Raw genomic sequence first — 11,412 nt, 5'->3', positions numbered from 1 at the left:
TTCAAGTATCTCTTTCGGCCTTTTCTGCGATGCCGTAATCAAGTAGTAATTCATCGACTACCGGCTCGGAATTTTGACCTGGCGTTGCCAAGTTCTTTACCAGATATGCTTCGCCGCCGACAATGTTCGCCGATCCTGGTAGAACCAAGGAAGAAGTGACACCACCCGATGCGATGATCTGAATCGCCGGGTCATATGGCTTGAATCCATCCAACGACCGAACAAATGGAGTGATGGGTCCTAGGACTGGGCGCTCGTTGACATCGCTGGTAGATGGAAGGTGGGGGAAGGGGAGTAACAAATGATGAGAATGCATATCCACCAATCCAGGGGTGACAAATCTTCCATAGGCGTTGACGATTTGAGCATCCTTAGGAGCTTGGTAGTTCAAGGTTGCAGGTGATATAGAACGAATCACGCCTGCCTCGAATGTGATATCGACTGTCTCTGGAAGGACGGCCTCGCCATCGAACAGCGTGGCATTTTGGATCAGGATTGGTGTTTTCTGGCCGGAGGCCGAGTTCCACCGTGAGTTTTCCCGATCCTCTGTTGATTGAGGTGCCTCATACTGATACCTAGCTTCATGGCATTTGTTCAGACCTTCGTAAAAGGTCTCTCGACCAGTACTATTGGATGCATTGCTGTTGGCGAGATATTTGGTTTGGATCAACATCGCCAGGCCTGCTGCCAGCAATAAGGCTCCCAGTAGGAGTTTTCCATAACGAAGACAACGAAAAATGGAGGGTTGTGCGAAATCACGAGGCGTCTTCAACGGCAGGAAGCCGTTCTTAGTCGCCATGGGGGGTGTCTGTGGAGTGGCACTGGAAGTACGGGCGACGAAGTATGCCACCCGACACATAACTCTCTCATTGGTTCATATTGCCAGCAGTAATTTAGATCCACTAATGTTGTAGATGCTTAAAGATGTTTGATTAAACTAGAAATTCAGGGGTTATATATGTATATGTATATATATACCCTGCTAAAACCATCTAAACATTGCTCAGTTAAGTAACTAGTTAGTTATGTGCCGGTGGCATACTTAGTCGCCCGTATGGAAGGCTGGAGACCTCGATAACCAAGAAGAAGAAATGAAAGTGCGTGTTATCGGAAAGTCCGCACTGGCGTGAACGTGGATACAAATCGCGTCACTCGGTTACTAGCCACTTTCAGGCACTTCCGTTATATTTCTCATAACTCCAAGGACCACGCAATCCATCAGAGCCCTAACCCGAGTTCATATCAGGATGAGACTAAAGGTACCGACAAGCTGGAGGTGGAGCAGCCTAAATAGGTACCTTTGCACTGCGGGGTCATCATCGCCGTTTAGGTAAATTCTTAGCTTCTCTTCCTTTTCTATAGTTATACTCTCATAAACTCATCTAAGTGCTGCGTAGAAGTGTCTGTATTGCAATGTATGGTACTGGCAGATGCTGACAACTCTAACTAAAATGACGGTATGATACCATGTAAATCCATGTATTCAACCTTGGACTTTGACAGAATACTTAGACTATCTTCTCCGTCTGGTTAATCTGTTGGAAAATTTGCGTGATGGCATTTTGCCCTCTGAAGGTCGCAATCTGTGCTGCCGTCCACTTTTTATTTCCTGATGTGAGGGAGACATCTGCCCCCGCATCGAGTAACATCCGGACAATCTCATGATGGCCAGATTCTGCCGCTGCCGAAAGCGCCGTAAATCCGTTATAATATGAGCCTTCAGCGTTCACATCGGCTCCTGCATCTAACAGTCGACGGACAATCTCGCGATGACCGCTAAAGGCTGCGCCCTGAAGGGCCGTAAAGCCTTTATACCTTACGGCTCGGGTATTCACGCAGGCCTTGTGGTGTAGGAGAATTTCCACGATATCGGCGTGACCTTGTAACGCAGCAGCTTGAAGTGCGGTACGACCTGAATTCTTGGCTGTAGGAGCATTAATCTCTGCGCCTTGCTGAAGCAGCCATTTCAGTAGCTCGATATGGCCACCCTCGGCGGCGGCCTGTAAGGCTGTTCGTCCCGCATACTGATGGGGTGGGCAGTTGATATCGGCTCCGGCGGAAACTAAGTGGTTGACGATATTCAGATAGCCCGCTCCAGAGGCCAGTACAACTGCTGATCTGCCACCATTGTTTCCACCAGGAGCGTTAACGTCTGCCCCTGCCACTAACAGCGTCTCAACCACGGCGAGATGTCCATTATTGGAGGCGGCTTGAAGGGCTGTCTGCCCATAGTAGCCTTTAGGGGGATCATTGGGGTCCACTAGTTGGGCTAAGAGCCGCTGTACCTGGCATAGGTTCCCTTGCGCAGCGGCAAGCTGAATCGGAGACCATTCCTCATCGTCCTGTTCATCTAGTTGAGATTGCGGAGTTGATAAAAGTCGACTTTCCTGCATCTTCAGACCTCTTTGGACTTCTGTTGTCATCGTTCGTGCCACCCGATGATTATATATATTGTTGTTGATTTTTTTAACACATGTGCGATTCGAGGGACGATGCTTATCTGGTTAAAATCGGATCCTGAGTGCGAGCGGGTTTCAGCTCGAGATACAACAAACCAAACTAAACCAATCACAGGCTAGATAATTCACCGTCCCAAAATAGTTAGTTAAAACAGATTGATAAGCGAAAGACCTAGTGATATTTCGGAAAGCCTGATGTAGGAGTTGTGAGTCTGGGACCGACGGAGTTCCGAACACACTAGCTCTGAGCACTACCGTTATAACGGGCAATAATCCCTGGCTCGGACCTTCTTTCTAAGCCCTTAAGATGTTTGGCCTGGGAGTCGGTCTAAATATTCGTTATTCTTCAGGTCTTCGAGTATTTCCAGGCTTGACCAAGTAAATCTCAAGAACCACCAATATATAAACAACTATACTTGGCAGATAAAAGAAATTCCTTTAGGCGACTGAACTAAGCCAGGTTTCCACCCGATCTCTACTTGTAGCAGCAAGCCCCTGCGAGTCTTGATCACCAGCCTCATCAGCTTCCTCGCCACTTTCGTCTTCATCCCATATTTCTTTAAGCCAATCGTCTTCATATATGGTCTCTGGAGGTATACCCTCCCCATTGATAAAGAACCAACGGAAGATATCCAGTGAAGCTTCTTGAGAGGCCATTTGATCAAGTTCCTTCTTCTGAAAATTTATGGGTTCCTTGATATCCAAGATGTCGGTAGGATATTCGGTGGTCGTTGAAATAGTTGTTGTTGAAAATCCAGGATCCTGAAAAACAGCATCTTCTTCTAGGTCCCAGTTCCAATGGTCGTAATGGTACTCATGTCGATTGCATCTTAAGTGTAAGGTCACGCGAAGGGCGCAATCTTTTGTTTTAGAGGCTCCACAGGGTGCCCATGGTGTGCAGGGTCTGTTGCGATAGCATAAGCCGTCGCCCTCCTTTTGAGGGAGATGGAGCAAGCGCCATACGTCTAGCCTTGAAATGTATTCTGCATCCACACAAGTATATAGACCTAAGCCTGCAGTATCCATAAAGCTTTGAGGACAACCAGTCCAGGGAAAGGCAAGTGCGTCAAGAGGAGGCCTGCCTCTTCTCACCTTTTGAATGATTTTTGGGGCTAACCCGCTTGTCGCCGCCCCAATCCAGAGAGCACTGATATTTGGTCGACGTATAGCACCCATTAAAGCAAGCACTTCGTAATCATAGTCAACCGTGCCGGAAGTTCCACTTAGTACCTCGTTAAGAAGCGGATGCAACCAGGGACCGACGAGATTACAAGGAACTTCGAGTTCCCAGAATGATCCGCAAAGAGTCGACATCACTACTTCCGGGCTACAGCTCAGAGTCATATAGTAGGGCAGCTCTTTGATTACACTTGGCCATAGCAACGAATTTGAAGCTGTGGTACCACCAGTTGCACTTGGAAATAGTAGTTGGACAATCGATCCATAGTATTAATGCGTCGGAAACGTCATAGCTGCCATAAGAGCGATAGGTAGTTGGCTACACAGTCCATGAAAACGCGCGAACTCAGTGAGGGCGTCAAACGCTTATTCTGAAGTTAAAGGAGAGCATATTGAAGCCGGCGAATATCTCTTGTCTTTGATTTTGAAGCGTATTTGACACGTACGGGACACCGCCCACGGTACGAGGAATTCGCCTTCAGGAATTTGTTTCACAGTCGCTTTCCACCCTTCATGTTGAGCGAGTATCGCAAACCACCATCAAGTCACATTCTCATCCGCTCCCCCAACGTCAATGGTATATGTCTCTAGGGAATCGCAAAGGCTTTCACCATCGGTCTCAGAGCCTATGTATTGCATACGAGCTCCCTCCCCTTGGATTTCCACGAGCCGCGCAGAGAGAATATAACACCATGCAACTGTGAGAATTCCTAGATAATTGGGACCGGTGCGACTCTCTTCTGTCGTGCCAATCCAAGAACTGAAGACTCTCCCACAAAAACTGTAGGGAATAGCAACACCGGTGCCAATCTTCAGAAGGGCAGAATGTGTAATTTCTTTTTCGATCATATCGCAGTTCGAGTTTCCTACCAATCTCCAAGTAGAAGAGGCTTGCATGCAAAGCACAGGAATTGGAGAGACTCCATAAGGGCGAACATGGATCGTTCTGGGTCGGCCTTGGAATTTAGGTATTCTATGAAGGGTGTGGTGGGGGTTTGTATACGCGGGAGTCAAGCCGTTATCCCGATAGGCGTAGGCTAGTGATGCGAGGCGATACCAATAGTCCCGGCTTTTGTCCAGTGCCTCATCAACTTGGCATTTCTGAGGCTGGAGGATGTTGCGATTCTCGATAGTCTGGAACTAGGCAAGACAAATTAGCGCGTATTTCTTTCAGGAAAAGATTACAAGAACCAACCGAGGAAAACCTTGGTAGATTTAAGGCGACCATCGTGTTGAGCACATTGAAGAGTGAGGAATAGACTTCCTTGTGTCAGAAGTTTGCAGAAGAATGGGACAGGAGAGAAGAAGGGGTTTTTGTTGTACAGACTAAGTCTGGGAAGTCGAGAGGGAGAGAGTTGATTGCTATGGAAGGAGAGAAACTGCTAGATAAACTACAATCCTGGGGGTTGATGCCTGAGGCACCAAGGTGGGGCCTAAGGCCACCTCAACAGTTTTATTTTGTTCAGAGGCTGATATGGTTCAGGCGTTTACGTCAGTATAACAGTCGCAATCTACCCGGATCCCAGACCGACATGACACAGCTCAATATCATGTTAATCGATGAGCCGATCTGTGTTCTAATTTGGCCAAGATCTCGAAATAGTCGAATATCCCGAGGTCTTATCAAATGTGGAGCGGAGATAAACTTTCCTCCGCATAGTACGGAGTACATCTATCTAAATCTAAAACATAAATAGCGAACCCTCTTAAAGACGTGGCCAATCACCGTTCTTTTCCTCCGTCTCCGTCCAATAAGAGGGCAGAATCGAACTTTGACCTAGGGTGCTTTTTCCGGCCCTTCTTTAAGCTTCTTTGCGTCTTTTGATACGGTGACAGTTGTGCTTTATAACTGCGGACACGAACCAATATGCTTTTGGTATAATGAGCAATCATCTAGCTGTGAATCACATCTTCTCTGCGTGTTATAAGATCGACGGGTATGGTGGGGCATGAAAGTGATTTGCATGAATGTTTCGCTGGAACGTGCTTAATATTTTATGATACATATACATGAAGCATACAGGACTAATAGGGATATGATCTGCGGGACCCATATGGTACATCTGGGTTCCCCTAAACGCGAGAAAGCCTCTCTCTTTTACTTCCTCGCGCTGCGTCTTGTATCTAGTAAACTAAACACGAGTTCGCTATATCTATAATATAGCTTTAGCTTTTCACTTATAGGCATTTCGTCCACTAAGGAGGCCGCCTGAGAAATATTCGTCAACAATTTGAATAGTCCACTGTAGATATGAGCTTGAGTAAGCTTGCTATATTAGCTTCGCGATTGGGCTTTAAGTCGGATTATATTAGCCTACTTCAAAACAAAAATTTAGGGCAATATATAGTATAAGGCTTTTTCAGATCTCTTTATAGGGAGGAGTTTTACAAGAGAGAAAAGTAAGGGGAAAGGCTATTATTCGATAAAGGCAAAATAAGTCTAGCCTTTAGCGTCACCCTAGAATAGAGGTTAGAAGTTCCAATATTCTATTTCACTATCGATATCAATTCTATTCATATAGTGTTTTTGAAAAGGGCTAGCTAAGGTCCTAGCAAGGAATGCGACGATATATTAATTCAAGTTCTCAATTTTCGCATTTTGATCTTCTGTCAGAGTTTTCCATTCTTTAGCGTCCTTCAAATGTTCCAACCTATGAATCCTCTGGTCCACAAGGGCATTCACTCGCCAGCGATCCTGTGTTCCCTTCCTCTTCTGGCAACACCTCGGCACTGCTAGTACCTTCTTCCCAATAAACTCAGTCGGATCTACTGCAAATGAAAGCCATGTATTTGCATAAACACCATTATCATCCTCAATGTCAATGATGTTAATCTGTAAGACCTCGGGGTTGATATCGTCAGCTGGGACAAGATGGTCAAATGTTACACCATAATAGTCAATCAGCCTACTCAAATTAAAAGGAGAGAACTGATTAGCCATAGGGCCATCAGAGCTCGTTGCTTCCACTAGGAGAGATTGACTTACTCTTCCGGACGCTTCTCCGGCATCCAGCCCAAGTATTCATCCTGCACCACCAGATCACCCGGGACTTCCGGACAAACATCCCGTCCGTATATAGTCTGATACGTTAACCGTGCTAGCTCTGGGCCTGCTGGCTGTGGGAATGTTCGGTCTCCAAACTCCAGACGCCAATGGATATGTGGTAGGAGCCTTTGTATGGCGATTAGGGGACCTTCGATTTGGATTCTGAGCGGCTGATCAGATGGTGGGAGGTGATACCGGCCGGCGGGTGTGTGAATACAATGAGGAATGTAAAGTGGGAGCGCCATAGATGAGACCACTTGATTGCTGGAGTTGATTGAGGAGGCGCAGTGACTAAACCCGTTAGTGAGTGTAATCTTGGAAAGAGAGGGCACTAGATTAGGTTCGACTAGCTTTTTTATATGCCTAGGGAATAGAACTGCGATATCTCCCTTCAACTAGGATGTGCGGGGTAATATAGCGCCGGGCTTATCACATGACTCAAACGCCATCTTCTACACCAACCTCTAAAAGACTCAATTTCCAATCCTCTCCAGCAAAAGAAAAAAACCAGCCAAATCACCTGATTCAACTACTCTGCAATCCGCAAAGATGCGCTCAGTCCCGGACTTCCCACAAAATCTGTTAGATAGAGTCAACGCGGCCGAGCACAGACCCTCACCCGATTCCAACGTCAAATACGTCTTTCACGTCATCAACAGTGCCGCCGAAGATCTATCCATGTTTGAGGAGGTAGACTCAGAAGACGAGGAGGAGGAGTCTGAGGATGGTGATAGCCAAAGGCAGCACGTATTTGACACCCTCGAGGAAGCCAACAAGGCTGCTCTGGCTCTTTTCAGGAACGAGTATGAGGACTTCTTTGATCAAGAAGAGGATATGTCCAACTGGTACGAAGAGGGTACAAGCGAGATTATGATGAATGACGTGATATGGCAAGTTGTCGACGGGATGCTTTCGTTGCAAGCTCACGACGCCGAGGAGGGGATTGCAGGTGAGATTTACGTCTCTGCCTCGAGAATCTAAGCTTGAAGAGAAGAGAAGCAAAAGCGGGAGGGGAAAAGCATAAGTAAATTCTGATCTCGAAGTTTGGTTTCTGTGTACAAAGCCTCTTGGTATGGGATAATTGTAAGTTGAAAACCAATAGTCCAGGAAATGAATGACATACAGCACACAGAAGCTTACCATCTTCATGGCTTACTAGAAAAACCAATGAGATTAGAAGCAGGTAGTTCGAGTTGAACAAGGGTAACTCAAAAGTAACTCACGGCGCGCGGGGCTTTGTCATTCTGCCCGGGGTAACAGAGAGCCCAGCGAAGTCATCCGGCTTTTTCTTCTAATAGATATCAGTATGCAGCAAGTCATCCAGGAACGATAGTCTCACCAGATGATCCTTTTTGATATGAGCACGGAGCTTCACTACCTGAGGGTTGGTGGTCTCGAGGTTATCGAACTTTGAGCAGTAGGGACACTTGTAGGCGCATGGAGGAATCGTCTAGAAGGATTAATATCGGCTTTGAATGCGATATTTAGGTGCTTTCACTCACAATGACCGCGTATTCCATCGGCCATTGGCTTGCCTGGTGTTCATCACAAGCACAGAGCTTCTTGCTCTCCTGGCTAATATAATCGGTCAGCCATATTCAATATCCCGATTCAAAGTTATGCTTACATCCATTTGCCGGGTGACACATCCCTGTTTGACTTCCAGTAGTGACCATACATCCCATAGTAGGGACTCGTAGGGGCAGCCTTAGTCGGCTGAGACGAGGCTGGGGTTATTGATATATCCTTGGCCATGGTTGCGTTAGCCGGATGGAGATGATCCTGAATAGAATCTTCAAGTAGTTGATATCAAGGAAGGGTAAAGTGGTGATATGATGGCTCAAATGTGGGGGATGAGGAAGCAGAACTAAAACGGAAGGAACCCAAACAGGAAAGTGCAATCGACAAACAACCTCATCTGATATAATCTAGCACGTGAGGAGGTTGTACTTAAGAGTGAAGACATCAGGAGTCCATCGTATTATCAAGAGTATCATCATAAATTCATTCCCACAGAGTATTTACAAAACATATTTGAACAGCGGCGACTTATCTCCCATATCGAACAGCTGTTCCTCGGTGTAGTTAACTCTTGCATCGTCAGCAATTCTTTCCTTCTTCGCATTGCCCAACTTGTATGTCCATTCGAGGAACAAAGCAACAAAGAATCCAACCCCACCGAGTGCCAAACTGAGGCCGAATCCAGTTGTGTACTTAGGGCTCTCTTTCTCAATATACATGAAGCTGCCCAATATGCCACCAACATTGCCGACACAGTTTACCAGTGCGATACCCATAGCCCGGCGGGACGCTGGGGCAATGTTGTTTGCATTCCAAGACGCAGCTCCGGGCTGGATGGGGTAGATACCGATGACAGACAAGACAACTGCGAAGTAGGCCACTCCTTTCTTTTCTTCCATGGCTCCATTAAGAGATATAATAATAGAATAGGCTACCACGACGATTACCATGGGGATGCAGACAAATGGCATTCGCCAATAGAAGCGATCGGAGAACCGCGCAAACACGATAGCAGATATCGCACCGGCAATATATGGAGGGGCAGAGGTGAGCTGGGCATTCGTGGAGCTGAATCCCATGGCTTTGGTGATGGTCGGGAGGGTAAACTTCGTACCTGGGTGCAAAGATATATTAGCTCAATGTGTTGTGTAGGATTCGAAAAGGGATATTACCATAAGACAAGGCCGACTGGCAAAACAAAAGGTAGCCTTGCACGTATATCCTCCAGTTCATCAGAACCACCTTGAGATCTCTCCACTTGAACCCCTCCTCCCCGGTACTAGTTCCTCCTTGCTTGATGAACATTGAAAGTTCTAGGTAGCGAATTTCGTCGGGGGATAACCAGCGCTTGGATAAAGCCGGGGTGTCGATGAGGAGGAAGAAACAGGCAATACCTAGTACCACACTAGCAAGACCTTCAAGGATGAAGATCCACCGCCATCCCTCAAGCCCAGCAGTACCGTCCATCTTGGCAATAGCGGCAGCCAACAGGCCGGAGAACGCGCCGGAGAGCGCACTGGCGCAGTAGAAGTATGAGATACGAAGCGCTAATTCCCTAGGCATGTACCAGTAGGAGCAAAGGTAGATAGCACCAGGGAAGAATCCAGCTCTATAAAGCAAAGTATTAGGGTGAAAAGTAAAATGTGGTCAAGTGGTGTCACTCACTCAAAAACACCGAGTAGAACTCGAGTGGTCATCAGACCAGCAAAATTTTGAACCAGACCTGTGCATGTCATAACAATACCCCAGGTCAAGACAAGAAGGCCAAGGTACACTGAAGGGCGCTTGAACTTCTTGAGAACAACGTTACTAGGAACTTCGAACAGGACGTAGGGAATGAAGACTACATGTGTATATCACGAGTCAGTACGCCTTGCGCTCACAGCCAAGAAATACTAAACCGGCTGAGTGTGTGCAGAAAATGAACTCACATATAGAAAGAACAGTATTATACTGCAACCCCGTCATATTGAGATCTTGGACCATGCCTTCGATCTTAGCATTGCCGATATTCGCACGATCGATATGGCAAATCAGGTACAGCACTGCGAGCATAGGGATTAAACGCTTATCGACCTGTATAGAGAGTTAGCTAAATATTATCTGTGAGAGGAATGTTTCATTCCCACCTTATGGAAGACCTTTTTCCGTTTCTCCTCCGGATAGTTATTATAAAAGTCTGCATCATCGGTAGTTAAACCAACGACACGGAAGTCTCCAACCTGAGTGACCAGAGAGGGTTTGATAATGTGTTCAACATGAGAAGATTGATCGACAATCTCGACGTCGTCTTTTCCAATAGAACCACGGTTCATAGCTGGGGATTATAAGTAGTATACACCCAAACGGTGGCTCCTTCAAACAGACCAAGCTTGAGAGATGTTCCTGTAGATATAGGGTCTCAGAAGATCAGCACGAGCAAGTCGACGAAAAGGTAGATTATATATGCCATATACCTAGTTACACCAGGTCGGTTATCCTCCATAGATTGGTGGAATGATTTCAGCTTTCGTTGTTTACCCCAGTCTTTGTGACTACATTCCAACAGCCAAGAAATGCGGGGAAGCTTGGCCATTATCCAATGATTTCCAAACTACGCCGGACGATCTATATATCTCTGGGGGGTGACCGGTAGTTGGTCTGTGCCAAGGTGAGCTTGTTGACGGGCATCCAGTCAGAACCCGATCTGCTGCGGAAAGCACAGACAACCACCGCGGGTGGCCATGCGGGGTGTATGTTTCCCCCCAAGGGAGCAATGATGGACCTTTCTCCGGGCTTTGGTCCCGGCCTTTCTCCGAGGCTTTATCCAGGCGCTTCTCCGGACCTTTCTCCGGTACTATCTGCTCCGACCTTGTTTGGACATACGAAAACCCGCCATCTCTCATTTCCGCCGCAATCGAAGAGATTTATATCCGGCCTCCGCATGTTCATGGCAGTCTATTGGTGGGGAATGTGGTTGTGCATGAGCCGCAGTATCATCAAGACCATCACGGATTTTGCGATCCTCATTCGGTGGCTTAACGCATCTAGTCGACTTGGGAAAAGCTGCTAGGACCCTTGGAAGATCAAAAGCCTCGTGGGATACAACAAGAAAGCATCACACAAACCCTAAACTAACTCGATGGCATTGAACAACACATCACTTCTAGTCTTCCCCCTTGAATTTGCATGCCTCAAATCCACGACAGGCTGAGCGGGTTTCTTAGT

General features: G+C 46.9%; 8 protein-coding genes across 8 annotated transcripts; 1 reads left to right on the top strand and 7 right to left on the bottom strand.

Annotated features, from left to right (window-relative positions):
• Position 1: 1 nt before the first annotated feature.
• N7516_001764 (uncharacterized protein) lies at positions 2 to 799 on the bottom strand (the record flags this gene model as incomplete). Its single annotated transcript, XM_057214484.1, has 1 exon — positions 2 to 799. The coding sequence occupies one exon, from the start codon at positions 797 to 799 to the stop codon at positions 2 to 4; it is 798 nt and encodes a 265-aa protein (XP_057076367.1).
• A 709-nt stretch (positions 800 to 1,508) lies between these two features.
• Positions 1,509 to 2,423, bottom strand: N7516_001763 (ankyrin repeat domain-containing protein; the record flags this gene model as incomplete). Its single annotated transcript, XM_057214483.1, has 1 exon — positions 1,509 to 2,423. The coding sequence occupies one exon, from the start codon at positions 2,421 to 2,423 to the stop codon at positions 1,509 to 1,511; it is 915 nt and encodes a 304-aa protein (XP_057076366.1).
• Positions 2,424 to 2,897: 474 nt separating this feature from the next.
• Positions 2,898 to 3,803, bottom strand: N7516_001762 (uncharacterized protein; the record flags this gene model as incomplete). Its single annotated transcript, XM_057214482.1, has 1 exon — positions 2,898 to 3,803. One exon carries the CDS (start codon positions 3,801 to 3,803, stop codon positions 2,898 to 2,900), a length of 906 nt encoding a protein of 301 aa, XP_057076365.1.
• A 375-nt stretch (positions 3,804 to 4,178) lies between these two features.
• On the bottom strand, positions 4,179 to 4,866 carry N7516_001761 (uncharacterized protein; the record flags this gene model as incomplete). The annotated part of the gene is made up of 2 exons (XM_057214481.1): positions 4,179 to 4,778; positions 4,834 to 4,866. 2 exons carry the CDS (start codon positions 4,864 to 4,866, stop codon positions 4,179 to 4,181), a joined length of 633 nt encoding a protein of 210 aa, XP_057076364.1.
• Positions 4,867 to 6,210: 1,344 nt separating this feature from the next.
• On the bottom strand, positions 6,211 to 6,929 carry N7516_001760 (uncharacterized protein; the record flags this gene model as incomplete). The annotated part of the gene is made up of 2 exons (XM_057214480.1): positions 6,211 to 6,544; positions 6,625 to 6,929. 2 exons carry the CDS (start codon positions 6,927 to 6,929, stop codon positions 6,211 to 6,213), a joined length of 639 nt encoding a protein of 212 aa, XP_057076363.1.
• A 304-nt stretch (positions 6,930 to 7,233) lies between these two features.
• N7516_001759 (uncharacterized protein) lies at positions 7,234 to 7,665 on the top strand (the record flags this gene model as incomplete). The annotated part of the gene is made up of 1 exon (XM_057214479.1): positions 7,234 to 7,665. One exon carries the CDS (start codon positions 7,234 to 7,236, stop codon positions 7,663 to 7,665), a length of 432 nt encoding a protein of 143 aa, XP_057076362.1.
• Positions 7,666 to 7,903: 238 nt separating this feature from the next.
• N7516_001758 (uncharacterized protein) lies at positions 7,904 to 8,439 on the bottom strand (the record flags this gene model as incomplete). Its single annotated transcript, XM_057214478.1, has 4 exons — positions 7,904 to 7,975; positions 8,024 to 8,134; positions 8,187 to 8,259; positions 8,312 to 8,439. The coding sequence occupies 4 exons, from the start codon at positions 8,437 to 8,439 to the stop codon at positions 7,904 to 7,906; spliced, it is 384 nt and encodes a 127-aa protein (XP_057076361.1).
• Positions 8,440 to 8,705: 266 nt separating this feature from the next.
• Positions 8,706 to 10,520, bottom strand: N7516_001757 (uncharacterized protein; the record flags this gene model as incomplete). The annotated part of the gene is made up of 5 exons (XM_057214477.1): positions 8,706 to 9,319; positions 9,378 to 9,814; positions 9,871 to 10,048; positions 10,137 to 10,281; positions 10,335 to 10,520. The coding sequence occupies 5 exons, from the start codon at positions 10,518 to 10,520 to the stop codon at positions 8,706 to 8,708; spliced, it is 1,560 nt and encodes a 519-aa protein (XP_057076360.1).
• Between the last annotated feature and the right edge of the window lie 892 nt (positions 10,521 to 11,412).

Source organism: Penicillium verrucosum, assembly GCF_028828655.1.
Source record: "Penicillium verrucosum strain IBT 35672 chromosome Unknown utg000001l_segment0_segment0, whole genome shotgun sequence".
In the NCBI taxonomy this organism is placed as follows: Eukaryota; Fungi; Ascomycota; class Eurotiomycetes; order Eurotiales; family Aspergillaceae; genus Penicillium; species Penicillium verrucosum.
This window is presented reverse-complemented; position numbering and strand designations above follow the sequence as displayed.